Source organism: Pleurodeles waltl, chromosome 3_1 (assembly GCF_031143425.1).
Source record: "Pleurodeles waltl isolate 20211129_DDA chromosome 3_1, aPleWal1.hap1.20221129, whole genome shotgun sequence".
Taxonomy (NCBI): Eukaryota; Metazoa; Chordata; class Amphibia; order Caudata; family Salamandridae; genus Pleurodeles; species Pleurodeles waltl.
Genome location: NC_090440.1, coordinates 1,882,249,832 through 1,882,266,026, shown reverse-complemented (window position 1 = coordinate 1,882,266,026; position 16,195 = coordinate 1,882,249,832). Strand labels below are relative to the sequence as shown.

The window sequence follows — 16,195 nt, the reverse complement described above, 5'->3', positions numbered from 1 at the left end:
TATCTGATGCAAGGACATCTTCAAAGAGAGACACCTTCAGATTTTCCTGGGAGCTTTGAAGGAGCTGCAAGATTGTGCTGCTGGCCTTGTCAGTGCTCAGTCTCAAAGCACAATATCTGATAAAAAAAAAACTTTAGTATGCACCAACGGTATGTGTCAGTTGCGGCTCGCATGGGTTACGGGGGCGGGGCGGCACACAGGGGGGGGCAAGATTAATAAAATAAAACTATTTATTTTTAAAAATGTACCTCCACTCCCATGGTGCCGCTCCTCTGTCTCTTCAGGCTGAATGCACAGGCACCCAGCCTCCCCTGCGGCCAACCCTGACGCTGCTCAGAGGAACGTCAGGATTGGCTGGGAGCGCCCAGCCAGCTTGCTCCCAGGCAGACTTGGAGCCTGTGGCTGCTCTATCCCTCCCGCAACACAGTGCTGGGCTGGATAGAGCATAGTGCCCATGTGTGTTTGGCAGGCCCGAGACCGCTGGCCAAACACACATGCGCTCTGAGGGGAGTGCACAGTGCACTCCACTCAGGGCTCATCATCCCCAATGCCCGCCCCTTTATCAATGAAAATATAATAAACTTCTAAGGTTATTATCCTTTCATTGTTAAAGGATTTGCAACACTTGCTGCTGGTGGGTGGGGCGACGCTCCTCCGCCATAGCAGAGGAGCCGCCACTGGTATGTGTGTTAGAGGCCTTCAGGAAAACTTATATGGGAACTTTGGTGCTAAGAAAGATTTAGCTAGAGGCTAGAAAGGAGTTTTTTTTTTAAACTATTGACTGGATCGATCACTCAATGCTATGATTTAATGAATGCTGTCTACATACCATCTAATATGTTGCCATTCTTTTTCATATATTATCACATATCCTATTTTAAACATTACGCTAATTTTTGTTATAATAATATGCACTAGGTTAGGGCTTTAATTATTAATACACCATTTTTTAATACATAGTGTGGACTTCTGCTATTTTTTCATCCATGGAACAAGAAGCTCTGGAAGTCATTAATAACAAACAAATATTCCTGTAGTCTCGCAGGACTGATCGTTATCCTATACACGCGCGGGAGGTACGTGGGTTACAGTCCCCAAACTTCCTGGCTTGAGTTAGTAAACTGGCGTGAGTGTGTGCTTTCCAGAGACCTTTGGGGGTCCAAAACTGGCCTGTATTCGCTGAAGAACTCACCAAAAAGTATCATGGCATCCAAATCATAGGTCAGAGCTTTGAGGTACTGTTAGAAATGGGGTTTTTGGTTGGCAGATAGGTTGCCCTCTGTCCAAGCAAGAACCCTCACTCTAGTCAGGGTAAGTCACACACAATCCAAAATCAGCCTGTGCTCACCCTCCGGTAGCTTGGCACGAGCAGTCAGGCTTAACTTAGAAGGCAATGTGTAAAGCATTTGTGCAATAAATCATACAACACCATAGTATAACACCACAAAAATACACCACACAGTGTTTAGAAAAATATAGAATATTTATCTGGATAATTGTAGGTCAAAACGATCAAAGTTGCAATACGAATTTGTAAAGATATCACTGAAAAGTGATATTAAGTATTAAGAGTCTTTAAGTCTTTAGAAAGCAATAAAGTGTCTTTCAAGCACAGAGTACCTGGTTTCTGGTGGGAAATCTCCTCAGAGGGCCACAGGAGAAGAGATGCGTGGAAAAAGGGGTGTGTGCGTCGTTTTCCGCTCAGCACACACAGACTTGCGTCGTTCTTTTCCACGCGGGGAAGTCGGGCGTCGTTTTCCGGCGCGCAGACAGTCTCTTTTTGTGGATCGCGGGGATTACCAGATGTCCCGGGTCTGTGCGTGGGTTCTCCTGCTTATTTTCCGGCTGCGCGTCGTTCTGCGGGGCTGCGCGTCGAAGTTTCGATCTCACGGTAGGCGTCGCGTCGATTTCTCCTTGGAAGTCGGGCGTCGTTTTCCTTGCGAGGCCGTGCGTCGAAATTTTGGTCTCACGGCAGGCGTCGCGTCGATTTCTCCTTGGAAGTCGGGCGGCGTTGTCCTTGCGAGGCCGTGCGTCAAAGTTTCGCACTCACGGTAGGCGTCGCGTCGATTTCTCCTTGGAAGTCGGGCGGCTTTGTCCTTGCGAGGTTGTGCGTCGAAGTCTCGATCGTCCCGAGGGCGTCGCGTTGATCAGCGTCGGTGTGCGGCGTTTTTCTCGCCGCGAAACAAGCTGTGCGTCGAAATTTTCGGCGCACGGAGCGTCCACGTGAAAGGCAGAAGTCTTTTTGGTCCTGAGACTTCAAGGAACAGGAGGCAAGCTCTATCCAAGCCCTTGGAGAGCACTTTTACAGCCAGACAAGAGTTCAGCAAGGCAGCAGGCCAACAGCAAGGCAGCAGTCCTTTGTAGAAAAGCAGACAGGTGAGTCCTTTGAGCAGCCAGGCAGTTCAGCAAGGCAGCAGGCCAACAGCAAGGCAGCAGTCCTTTGTAGAAAAGCAGACAGGTGAGTCCTTTGAGCAGCCAGGCAGTTCTTCTTGGCAGGATGTAGTTTCTGGTTCAGGTTTCTTCTCCAGCAAGTGTCTGATGAGGTAGGGCAGAGGCCCTGTTTTATACTAAGTTGTGCCTTTGAAGTGGGGGTGATTTCAAAGAGTCTCTAAAAAATGCACCAAGTTCCCTTTCAGCTCAATCCTGTCTGCCAGAGTCCCAGTAGGGGGTGTGGCAGTCCTTTGTGTGAGGGCAGGCCCTCCACCCTCCCAGCCCAGGAAGACCCATTCAAAATGCAGATGTATGCAAGTGAGGCTGAGTACCCTGTGTTTGGGGTGTGTCTGAGTGAATGCACAAGGAGCTGTCAACTAAACCTAGCCAGACGTGGATTGAAGGGCACAACAAGTTTTTAGTGCAAAGAAATGCTCACTTTCTAAAAGTGGCATTTCTAGAATAGTAATATTAAATCCGACTTCACCAGTCAGCAGGATTTTAGATTACCATTCTGGCCATACTAAATATGACCTTCCTGCTCCTTTCAGATCAGCAGCTGCCACTTCAACAGTGTATGAGGGCAGCCCCAATGTTAGGCTATGAAGGGAGCAGGCCTCACAGTAGTGTAAAAACGAATTTAGGAGTTTTACACTACCAGGACATATAACTACACAGGTACATGTCCTGCCTTTTACCTACACAGCACCCTGCTCTAGGGGTTACCTAGGGCACACATTAGGGATGACTTGTATGTAGAAAAAGGGGAGTTCTAGGCTTGGCAAGTACTTTTAAATGCCAAGTCGAAGTGGCAGTGAAACTGCACACACAGGCCTTGCAATGGCAGGCCTGAGACAAGGTTAAGGGGCTACTGAGGTGGGTGGCACAACCAGTGCTGCAGGCCCACTAGTAGCATTTAATCTACATGCCCTAGGCACATGTAGTGCACTCTAATAGGGACTTACAGGTAAATTAAATAGTCAATCATGGATAAACCAATCAATAGTACAATTTACACCGAGAGCATATGCACTTTAGCACTGGTTAGCAGTGGTAAAGTGCTCAGAGGTCAAAAGCCAACAACAACAGGTCAGAAAAAATAGGAGGAAGGAGGCAAAAAGTTTGGGGATGTCCCTGTCAAAAAGCCAGGTCCAACATGACCCCCCACCAGCCTAAAGCCAGGGGAGAACAATCACTATCCTGATGTACTTCCCTGTTTGAGGCGACAGAACAAGGACCCAGGCCCACAACAGCAGGGGCATGCTCCAGTTCTTCGCCTTCCTGACTCCAATTGGATCCCTCTGTTCATACTCTCAGGGCCCACTAAGCCCATCCATGGGGAACCTTTCTCCTTTCCTGCGGATCCCATCTGTGCAGCACCTAACCTTACTTTGCTCACAGATGTATCCCAGGAGCAGGATAGTACCCCCATGACCAACATAGTGGTGTTGCCCACTCTACCCCTGGGGTGTGACACTTGTCCCCTCCCCAGGGATAACTCTGTCCACCCGGACAGCAAGCCACAGTGATTACTGACAGCTGCCAGGGATGAGAGCCAGGCCCCAGGCCTCTCAAAGCTCTCCAACCACTGTGGCTGTGGAGAGTGGGGGGCGATAGCCCCAGGTGCTGGGCACCCTTTAACCACTCTCCCTTCCACCAGGTCAGGGATGACAGCCTGAACCTGGTCCTCCCCTCTGGGGCTTTGTACCCTCCTTCCTGGAGCGGTACCCCCAGAGTCCAACATGGCCAGGGGGCTTACAGAAGTCGCCCTGTACCATTCCTCCACCAGTGCAGGGCTGTTAACCTGCCACTGGCCCTCCAACCTGGGGTCTGTACCTTCAGGTGGGACTAGGGCCCGGGGTGAGGCTTCTCTCCCCCTGCCCTCCCTTCTGGGGTCCAGCACCCTCCAACTAGGAGTGGCCTCCTCAGAAGACAACATGGTAGGGGCACTGTTATCAGTAGCCCCTCCCTCCAGGTCCAGGGGGACACCCTGAACCTGGTCTTCCAGCCCAGGGTCTGTACCCTCAGACTGGATCACCGCCTGGCAAACCAGGACTTCCTGGGGGGCACGCCTACCCCCCACCAGGTCAGAGTTTAACCTCTGCACCTGCCCATTCAACTCAGAGTCACCACCCTGAAGTTGAACAATTGCCTGGCACGCCAGGACTTCCTGGAGGGCACACTGACCCTCCACCAGGTCAGAGTTTAACCTCTGCACCTGACCATTCAACTCAGAGTCACCACCCTGAAGTTGAATAATTGCCTGGCACACCAGGACTTCCTGGAGGGCACACTGACCCTCCACCAGGTCAGAGTTTAACCTCTGCACCTGACCATTCAACTCAGAGTCACCACCCTGAAGTTGAACAGTTGCCTGGCGCACCAGGACTTTCTGGGAGGCACACCTACCTCCCACCAGGTCAGAGTTTAACCTCTGAGCCTGGTTCCCCAACCCAGGGTCACCACCCTGAGGTTGGGCAATTGCCTGGCACGCCAGGACTTTCTGGGGGGCACACCTACCCCCCACCAGGTCAGAGTTTAACCTCTGAACCTGGTCATCCAACCCAGAGTCAACACCCTGAGGTTGGACAATTGCCTGGCACAGCAGGGCTTCTTGGGAGGCACACCTACCTCCCACCAGGTCAGAGTTTAACCTCTGAACCTGGGTATCCAACCCAGAGTCAGCACTCTGAGGTTGAACAATTGCCTGGCACGCCAGGACTTTCTGGAGGGCACACTGACCCTCCACCAGGTCAGAGTTTAACCTCTGAACTGGGCCATTCAACTCAGAGTTACCACCCTGAAGTAGAACAATCGCCTGGCACGCCAGGACTTCCTGGAGGGCACACTGACCCTCCACCAGGTCAGAGTTTAACCTCTGAACCTGGTTCTCCAACCTAGGGTCACCATCCTGAGGTTGGACAACTGCCTGGTACACCAGGGCTTTCTGGGGGGCACACCTACCCCCCACCAGGTCAGAGGTTAACCTCTGAACCTGGATATCCAACCCAGAGTCACCACCCTGAGGTTGAACCATTGCCTGGCAGGCCAGGACTTTCAGGGAGGCACACCTACCTCCCACCAGGTCAGAGTTTAACCTCTGAGCCTGGTTCTCCAACCCAGGGTCACCACCCTGAGGTTGAACCATTGCCTGGTATACCAGGACTTTCTGGGGGGCACACCTACCCCCCACCAGGTCAGAGTTTGACCTCTGAACCGGGTTAGCCAACTCAGAGTCACCACCCTGAGGTTGGGCAATTGCCTGGCACCCCAGGACTTTCTGGGAGGCACACCTACCTCCCACCAGGTCAGAGTTTAACCTCTGAACCTGGCCATCCAACCCAGAGTCGACACCCTGAGGTTGGACAACTGCCTGGCACGCCAGGACTTTCTGGGGGGCACACCTACCCCCCACCAGGTCAGAGTTTGACCTCTTCACCTGGTAAGCCAACCCAGAGTCACCACCCTGAGGTTGAGCCATTGCCTGGCATTCCAGGACTTTCTGGGGGGCACATCTACCCCCCACCAGGTCAAAGTTTAACCTCTGAACCCGGTTATCCAACCCAGAGTCACCACCCTGAGGTTGAATCCTTGCCTGGCATGCCAGGACTTCCTGGGGGGCACTCTCACCCCCCACAAGGGACACGCCGTCCCCAAGGGCCACACAAGAGTCTGGTTGGCGCAGGTCTCCCGACCTCTGCCCATCCGGCAGAGTCTGGGTTTCCCCCAAACCAGAAACGGTCTCACCTGGGTCATTCCTGGGGGGCTCTGCTCTCAGAGCTGACCCCTGACTTTCAAGATCCTCCACTGGGGTCTGCCACCCCCTCTCAACCCTATGTCTGGACTTCTGCACCCCCTCACTAGGAGTGGTACTGCCAGACACCAGAACTGTTGGGATGCTGTCTACAGTCATCCCCCCAAGTTCTTCTGCCACTGCGGGGCTTCCCTCAAAAGGTGGCCCTACGGTACAGGTTAGGCTCTGAGACCTACCTGGGACATTACAATCCTTTCCCACCTCACTTGGTCGGGAACCACCTAGACCACTCCCTTCAGGAGCACCCCCAAATGCCTCTTCAGACTCTCTGGTACTCACCCAAAAGTCTGCCTCCACTGTAAGTTCCCTGGGGTCAGAGAACTCACACTCCACCTGGTGTTGGCGTAGCTCTGGAAAATAAGGACCAGACATATGCTCTCCAGCAATTACATCACTCTGCCCTTCACATGTATTAACCACAGTACCCTTCACCCAACCACCTAGTAACTCAACCTTGGAAAAGCACTCTACTTCACCCTCCTGAGACTGGTGAGACAGTATCTGACTGTCCCTGACACTCAACCCAAACTCTTCTGGGATGTCTCTACACTCTATATCCAGGACGTCCACCAGGGGGGAACCCTTTTCTCTGTCACTCTCTGCTAGAGTCAGTAAAGTGTCCCTCCCCCCAGTAGGAATATGACTCCCTGTGCCAGTTCCCCAATCCTTCTCAGGGACCCTGTGCATAACGGGAACTACCTCATACCCTTGAACCGCCTGGGGTGTGTCAACTCTCTTCTTCAAGTTGGGTACCACATCTCTGGGCTTGTGCCCTTCTTCAGCAGTACTAGATGCAAGATTTTTGCTGCCACCATCTGAACTGGACTCAGCCCTTCCGGCCTCCAGTTTCAGCTCTTTACAGCTCAGCTCTTGAGCTGCAATCTTTTCTTCTTCCAGGGCTAAGAGACTTGCTGCCTCAGCCCTTTCAATAAACTCATCTAGCTCTTCCATCCACCGTGCTTGAGCCATGAGCCATTCTTTTTTCACTGGGTCTCTTTCCTCATCTGAGTCGTCCTCCTCCTCCTCTGAGGGGTACTTAGGCATTTGGTTTCTTGCTGCCTCTCTCTCTGCCCATCTGTCTTCCTCCCAGACTATGTAGGCACGTAGCATCTCTGCTTTAGTAGATCTCTTTGCTACAGGAAGGCCACATTCTCTGCAAAGCTTCCTTAGGTCAGCCTTAGTGAGGTGGTCAGTAGGCAAAAAGAATAAGTAGGTAAGCGATCCCATTCTGATAGGATCTTACCAGCAAAAAACAAAATCCAAAGTCCAAAATATCAATAGTATATCCAGGAGGACATCAGAGACCAAAAGTCAAAAAAGAGATAAAAAATCAAGTTGACCTTCAACTGTGGGTAGGTAGTGAAATACTTAGCTACTGTATGTCACTGCACAAACACAAGTCCTATCCTCACCGCTGATCACCAATGTTAGAAATGGGGTTTTTGGTTGGCAGATAGGTTGCCCTCTGTCCAAGCAAGAACCCTCACTCTAGTCAGGGTAAGTCACACACAATCCAAAATCAGCCTGTGCTCACCCTCCGGTAGCTTGGCACGAGCAGTCAGGCTTAACTTAGAAGGCAATGTGTAAAGCATTTGTGCAATAAATCATACAACACCATAGTATAACACCACAAAAATACACCACACAGTGTTTAGAAAAATATAGAATATTTATCTGGATAATTGTAGGTCAAAACGATCAAAGTTGCAATACGAATTTGTAAAGATATCACTGAAAAGTGATATTAAGAGTCTTTAAGTCTTTAGAAAGCAATAAAGTGTCTTTCAAGCACAGAGTACCTGGTTTCTGGTGGGAAATCTCCTCAGAGGGCCACAGGAGAAGAGATGCGTGGAAAAAGGGGTGTGTGCGTCGTTTTCCGCTCAGCACACACAGACTTGCGTCGTTCTTTTCCACGCGGGGAAGTCGGGCGTCGTTTTCCGGCGCGCAGACAGTCTCTTTTTGTGGATCGCGGGGATTACCAGATGTCCCGGGTCTGTGCGTGGGTTCTCCTGCTTATTTTCCGGCTGCGCGTCGTTCTGCGGGGCTGCGCGTCGAAGTTTCGATCTCACAGTAGGCGTCGCGTCGATTTCTCCTTGGAAGTCGGGCGTCGTTTTCCTTGCGAGGCCGTGCGTCGAAATTTTGGTCTCACGGCAGGCGTCGCGTCGATTTCTCCTTGGAAGTCGGGCGGCGTTGTCCTTGCGAGGCCGTGCGTCAAAGTTTCGCACTCACGGTAGGCGTCGCGTCGATTTCTCCTTGGAAGTCGGGCGGCTTTGTCCTTGCGAGGTTGTGCGTCGAAGTCTCGATCGTCCCGAGGGCGTCGCGTTGATCAGCGTCGGTGTGCGGCGTTTTTCTCGCCGCGAAACAAGCTGTGCGTCGAAATTTTCGGCGCACGGAGCGTCCACGTGAAAGGCAGAAGTCTTTTTGGTCCTGAGACTTCAAGGAACAGGAGGCAAGCTCTATCCAAGCCCTTGGAGAGCACTTTTACAGCCAGACAAGAGTTCAGCAAGGCAGCAGGCCAACAGCAAGGCAGCAGTCCTTTGTAGAAAAGCAGACAGGTGAGTCCTTTGAGCAGCCAGGCAGTTCAGCAAGGCAGCAGGCCAACAGCAAGGCAGCAGTCCTTTGTAGAAAAGCAGACAGGTGAGTCCTTTGAGCAGCCAGGCAGTTCTTCTTGGCAGGATGTAGTTTCTGGTTCAGGTTTCTTCTCCAGCAAGTGTCTGATGAGGTAGGGCAGAGGCCCTGTTTTATACTAAGTTGTGCCTTTGAAGTGGGGGTGATTTCAAAGAGTCTCTAAGAAATGCACCAAGTTCCCTTTCAGCTCAATCCTGTCTGCCAGAGTCCCAGTAGGGGGTGTGGCAGTCCTTTGTGTGAGGGCAGGCCCTCCACCCTCCCAGCCCAGGAAGACCCATTCAAAATGCAGATGTATGCAAGTGAGGCTGAGTACCCTGTGTTTGGGGTGTGTCTGAGTGAATGCACAAGGAGCTGTCAACTAAACCTAGCCAGACGTGGATTGAAGGGCACAACAAGTTTTTAGTGCAAAGAAATGCTCACTTTCTAAAAGTGGCATTTCTAGAATAGTAATATTAAATCCGACTTCACCAGTCAGCAGGATTTTAGATTACCATTCTGGCCATACTAAATATGACCTTCCTGCTCCTTTCAGATCAGCAGCTGCCACTTCAACAGTGTATGAGGGCAGCCCCAATGTTAGGCTATGAAGGGAGCAGGCCTCACAGTAGTGTAAAAACGAATTTAGGAGTTTTACACTACCAGGACATATAACTACACAGGTACATGTCCTGCCTTTTACCTACACAGCACCCTGCTCTAGGGGTTACCTAGGGCACACATTAGGGATGACTTGTATGTAGAAAAAGGGGAGTTCTAGGCTTGGCAAGTACTTTTAAATGCCAAGTCGAAGTGGCAGTGAAACTGCACACACAGGCCTTGCAATGGCAGGCCTGAGACAAGGTTAAGGGGCTACTGAGGTGGGTGGCACAACCAGTGCTGCAGGCCCACTAGTAGCATTTAATCTACATGCCCTAGGCACATGTAGTGCACTCTAATAGGGACTTACAGGTAAATTAAATAGTCAATCATGGATAAACCAATCAATAGTACAATTTACACCGAGAGCATATGCACTTTAGCACTGGTTAGCAGTGGTAAAGTGCTCAGAGGTCAAAAGCCAACAACAACAGGTCAGAAAAAATAGGAGGAAGGAGGCAAAAAGTTTGGGGATGTCCCTGTCAAAAAGCCAGGTCCAACAGGTACTTTTGAGTGAAATGTACAATTTTACTAATAATAACTTATGGGAATGCGCCCGTTGTAATGATGGTTAGCTCCCTCTGTTCAGACAGGAGCTCTGTATCTGCTGAAGTGTTTTTCAAGTACTTGACTAGTAAAATGTTTTCTCCTCATTTGATTGCATTTATTTAGACTATCATTCTGAATCTGTGTGAAAATGGCAGTTGTGCCTGTACAAAGGCAACCTATATGGGGTCTGTCGTCACACTACCGCACAAGATGAGGATTCCCTGAGGTGGGGGGAATGCATTCTAGTAGTTAAAGTATGTGTACCAGACCCTCTTGGAGTATTTTACTTATGCGTAGAGTTTAATCCTGTAGATCAAAGTAGAGGTTTTTCATACCTACTGGGATTCCTCTATTCCTTCTGAATATGAACCGTATAATAGATTGGAAATTTCAGTACGGTTTCAACAACATTAAACATTGTTCGAACAACAACTACCAAATATGGTGGAAAGGGACCTTCAGGAAGCTTCTTGGTAAATATCAGTATGCTTACCTAATGCACCAGAACAAAGGCATTTATTAAACAAATGTGTGACTATAGATAGACACGTTTGACAAAATGCGCTTCTGATTATATGGACTTGTATGTTGGTGCTTGCTACTGCACATGCACCTGCTCCAATGCAATCAAACCTTGTCTTCCAGAAAGTGACTTTATTTTGCTGTTCAAGCCCTCGTACTCTCACATTTAGATGATGATAATGCCCTACTCCATGTCCTACCCATTAGGGGCATCTTACATGCTACAGCACATTTTACCCAGGACCTGATGAAATATGATCACCTCAGCCCCATCGTTCATTGACCATGGTGGTACTAACCTACCAAAGTGTGGATAGGCGCTGATTATAAAGCATGCCACAATATAGAGTGGGTGAGGGTCTACTCCAAAAGTCTTCTGATGTTCCACAGGACAAATGCAAAAGTCAAACCTTGTTGTCTATAGGTGATTAACGATATGCGTTATTATCAAAATCAAATTGGTTGATTGTTAGGTTGGGAAACAGACATCCTATCAGTATTCTGTCATCCTGCTACAAGATGTCACTCATGAGGGCCCTTTGAGAATCAGGCCTTATATCAGTGGAGGAAAGAATACACATCTCCACTTATTCTAGTTTCGTCTCTCCTTCCATTCCAGGTTTTTGCCCCACTTCTCTGATGCATTATGGTCCTTGTCTCTCTTCCGACCCTTCTTAGATCACGTCATGGTGGTGGTTCCCTGTGCCTTAGTCTTATTGCTGGATAAGTGGTTATTCTGACACCATTATTATGGACCCTTCTGGACCCTACTTTATGTTTGCTTGAATCCATGCTCTGTTCCAAGATTTCCTATTCTTCTCCTCATGTCTAATGGTTCCCCTGGACTTCCCTTCTCTGGGTCTCAGTTCAGCCTTCCTTTCATTGGTGGTTCCTTGATTATTGCAGTTTGAATTATTTATTTGTTCTTGATGGTAAAGGACTCCATGGAGATGAACAGGAAGTTGGATTCAGAAGGGAGGAGAGAAATTAACAGAGGGCAAGGGAATAAAAATAAAACAAGAGGAAATAGAATTAGAGGAGAGTCAGACTTACCATGACTTAAAGAGACTAGAGGATTCTAGATATAAGCAGTAAAGTTCATCAACTGGTACCTGAAACTGTCATGGTGTGAACTGTGGATGTTTTTAATGTGATAGCTCTGCGAGCCATTATAGGGGGAAAGTTAGTGATGCAGTGGACTTTTTTCATTTGAGTTTAATGATACCCTATTGCATACCATGTATAATCATTGCTTACTTATTTCCACATGGAATTTCATATTTGGAGTGCCCGTAATATGTGCCTTTTACACTAGCCGATAACCATAGTTAGAGTGTATTCATGTTAAGTTAACCATAGTCACAGCAGACCTTGATTTGAAAGGCTCCATATGAAATGAATTGTTGTGTTTCTGTTTGCTGTGCACAATCTTTTCTCGTTTCAGGAACCAAGAGTTGACAGCGTGCTCGTTGAAACTTTATTGCTATTGTTAAGTTATGCATGAATGCCGCTTGGTGTAACTTTTTAATGATTTGGGTCAAAAATCATAGCACCTGCGTGTGTGACTGACCAGTGGAGAAGAATCCTCCTTTACGCGATATCTATGACATTGTGTGATGGAAAAGTCTGCATTGTATTACCCATGAGAGGTGGGCTGACAGGGACAGTTATATCAGTGATTAGTTTTGATTGGTTCCTTCTTTGTGGGAACCGTAGGTGTGTTCTTCTGGTTGACTTTCATGATTCAACCTTTACGTTTTGAGACGGACGTCCCTTTCCCACTACTGAGATCCTATGCTCCTTTTATTCTGCTCAGTTAACCTCTCGAGCAAGCACATTTCTCCTTTGCCTGATCAGAACTTGCACTTCGTTATATTTAGGATACTATATTTACTGACACCTGCTACTTATGAATATCCCCGATTTTCCCCAAAACTTTAATTAGCAACAGGGAGTATCCCTTCGGGTGAACCAAATCCTTTCACAATATACCTACTCTGTCTTTAGGTAACTTAGCTTCACATTTGCTGTTTGACCTGTCTGAATTATGTTCTATCATGCTGTGATCAGGTGAATAATGATTTATGATTAAGCAGAGTGAATTAGGTTTGCAACTTTACTAATTTGCTAATAAAACGTTAATGGTTTGCACATCTACTATTCTCTTTCATTACTGTGGTGCAAATCTGCTTCACTGTCATTTAAATATTGTTAAGTTATCGATGTAAAGCCTCATTTAGAGACAAAGATCCACTCTTGGAGTGCAGTTGAATTTTTAAGATTTGCACCACATGGTGCAGACACTGTCCTTTGCCCTCCATCTCTACCACCAAAACTGTGCAAAATTTCCATCACATTTTAACGCCACCTGAGATTGTCCGGGTATGTCAGTGTGATTTTAAATTCATTGGTACATGCTAAAATGTATATTTGCCTCCAGTTCTTCAGGACTGTGTCTTGTCGCCGAGAATAAGGAATTCAGGTTGTAGTAGTACCAAATTATTGAATGGCTTTCACTTACCAACCCTTGAAAAGGGAACCCATTTTCTTGTGCAGTAATACACCTATATTTTAAGATCAAGTGTTAACTTTTCTATGCACTGTCTCAGTTTTTTGCTGCTGATTCGATGGCTTATTCTTGTGTGTGTCTCACCCAGGAATATGTTGGTCTCACAATGTTTCGGTTGAATGAGTGTGCTTACTTCAGGGGACTCTTTTAATTTTACTTTCAACATTCCTATGGAATGCATGTGTTTCCTTTCTGTCTACCCCTTTTTCTATCTCTCTGGCCTGTTCTCTCCCTTCATTCCTGCCTCCCTTGCTTCCCATGCTTCCTGACCCACTCCTGTTCAGTTACCTATCCTGCTTTCTGTGTTGATATTAACATTTATTTTTATAACTTTTAGTGTCTTTTTCCTTAAAGTGCCCAGCAGTTACAAATTACTGTCTGGCCGCTAACAACTATTCTGTGCACTGAGTACTTATTTTGCTACATTTTAATTTACTGTTCTACCATGGAAGTTCACTGTGAAGGGATGGTAACTAAATATGTCTGCTTGTGACACAGCGCATGAGCATGCATGTGTCCTGATGCACATTTCATAAAGCACTCGTGTGCATGACTCATTATACATTTGCATGCCTATAATTTGTATGTATGCACATTGGCACAATCTGATGGAAGACGCCGTTTAATGCAAATCCCATTTCAAAATTGCCAGCCATGTGCATATGGGTCATGGCTGCTGTGGATGCTTGCATTCAACGAAAAGCATTGAGAAAGCAAATAGCTCAAGAGAGCCGCGCCAATGCTTCTTCTTAGCAGTGTACCTAATATAATTCCTATATTATATCAGACCTCTATTACACATATTTTGTAGCGTTTCGCTACACTGGTGCGTATCCATCTTCATTCATGTATACAATTGGAGAACGTTGTTCCTTAGTATTTCTGGAAAAAAAATGCACTAATTTTTTCAGTCCTAAATATTGCTCAAGACTTCCTCCAAGTCCTTTTCAAAGAAACAACGTGTCCCCAGATATCATGTTATACAGTCGACAAGACCACATCACCCCAGTAAATTAGAAACGTAGCACTATAAGTGTTGGAAATGGCAATCTTCCTTGTTGTATTCCACTAGATTGTTGCCTTGTTTTTCTGCAAAGGTTTAGGTCAAACGTAGGATTCTGCACACTTTACCTCTGCTAACCAGAGGTAAAGGTGCTTCTGCTCTCCCTTTCAAACATGTTAAAGTTGGTAAACACCTTGCTGGCACACATACATCATAGTTCACTGACACAAAATTGGACATTTTACTAGACGCTATTTGTTGAAAGATGCAGATCATGCTTGTTGATAAGACTGTCAGCTGTTCATATGAAAAAAGCAATCAGTGCTGGAACATAACTAAGCTTATTTTATTGTAGTTGATGCTGCAACCGCCACAACATCCTTCAACTAGACTTCACCAAGCTATGCAAACAAATAACTACCCTGCCCCACAAAAACATCGTTGTAGGGAAAAAGAATCTACTGAAATTGTACGTAGTCAACTTGCTGGCGGGATGGATGGCCAGTGCATGGCATCTATCAACACTTCCATCAGTAAGCTCTTGACCACACATACGGGGCATGGTATAATCAATGCAGCACCATCAAGTGTCACATTAATCCCAGCCTTTGCACAGGATCGAAGTCAGTCAGTGGCACAGCATGAGGCATCCGGCCCAGGAAACCATTTAGAGAAACATCAGATGGTGAAAACGCAGTCTGAGAGGGACCTTGCCAGTGTAACTTCTGAGAGGAACCTTGCCAGTGCAACTTCCGACAAGATCGTTGCCAGTGTAACTTCTGACAAGAACCTTGAGAACAACTTTGCCAGTGTAACTTCTGAGAAGAACCTTGAGAACAACTTTGCCAGTGTAACGTCTGAGAAGAACTTCTCCTGTGTAAGTCCATCTGTGGGTTCTGGACCAAGTGCAAACGTGTCTATTTCCAAGGAAGAGGAAGCCGAGACAAAGGCAGAGGAAGCACTTCAACAGCTGGTGGAGAAGCTGAAGGATGCAATGTCAGTTCAAGTACAAGCAAGTAAGTGGTACTCAATCAAAACTTCTTCCATGTATTTAATTAAGGTTACTTCTTCCAATAGCACATATCTGTTCTAGATGTAAAGGGACACAATTATGCTGATCAATATTAAGTATTTTTCAACAAACCCAGTTCATATTAATCATGTTTAGTGATGTATTGGTTCTGTGGATAATCTGCATGCTATCTGATTCGAAGACAAGGTATCACATGATTATCTGTTAAATCCTCCCAAGACTTTTTGAGGAATTTGATTTGCCTCCAAAAGTGGATTGATGATTACCAGGTGCCAGGATAAATGATCCTTTTACTTGTTAGTCTTAGCAGCTCCTCCATCACTCATAGAAAGCCCTTGTTCTGTCCCGAGAACCTTTATATCTTCTTGAGTTATGAAATGTGCCTTCAGCTAATGAGTATAAATAAATCTTCCACCCACTTCTACTTTGAGGGTAGAAGGCCAAGAACGCATGACTCTTCCATGGTTTGTGTGCATTGGAGAGATTAGCTTGATAGATTGGCCATTGTACATTATACAGAATACTACTATAATATATCCTATCAGAGATGTAATTAACTTTTTGTCCTATCAGAGATGTAATTAACTTTTTGTCCTTTCCAGGTAACCCTTCCCATAGTACGCAGGACATGCTTTGTGCAGCGGAACATGTGAGCAGGACCTTCTTTGACCTCATCAACCAAGCAGTTCTGCCAGCTTTCAAATGAGTGGGAGTTATATCTTTAAGGATATTAAAATACCTGGGGATGGCATCACCTTTCCTCCTCCTGCCAAACTAAGACAGCTGTTCCTGTTTTTGGAGACAACTATTGCCCTTCAGCTATTGCTATTCCCCAGGTCTCTGTTCTTTCCTCTTCTCTCACTCAAAGGCATCTTATTTGATTTTATCGTCATTTCTCCTTTTGTTTCAAGTTTTGCCTCTTTTGTAACAATTCAATGATAGTCTGCCTCTGCCACAAAGAAAGTTAGATATTCCCCACAGCTAACCATCTGTAAACACTGATGCAGATCT

General features: G+C 47.0%; 1 protein-coding gene across 1 annotated transcript in view; it reads left to right on the top strand.

Annotated features, from left to right (window-relative positions):
• Positions 1-15,890, top strand: part of DYTN (dystrotelin) — a 244,913-nt gene extending 229,023 nt beyond the window's left edge. The window contains exons 13-14 of the mRNA XM_069221575.1: positions 14,507-15,167; positions 15,787-15,890. Coding sequence (XP_069077676.1) covers positions 14,507-15,167; positions 15,787-15,890 — 765 coding nt within the window. The remainder of the gene's footprint in view (positions 1-14,506; positions 15,168-15,786) is intronic.
• The last annotated feature ends 305 nt before the right edge of the window (positions 15,891-16,195 follow it).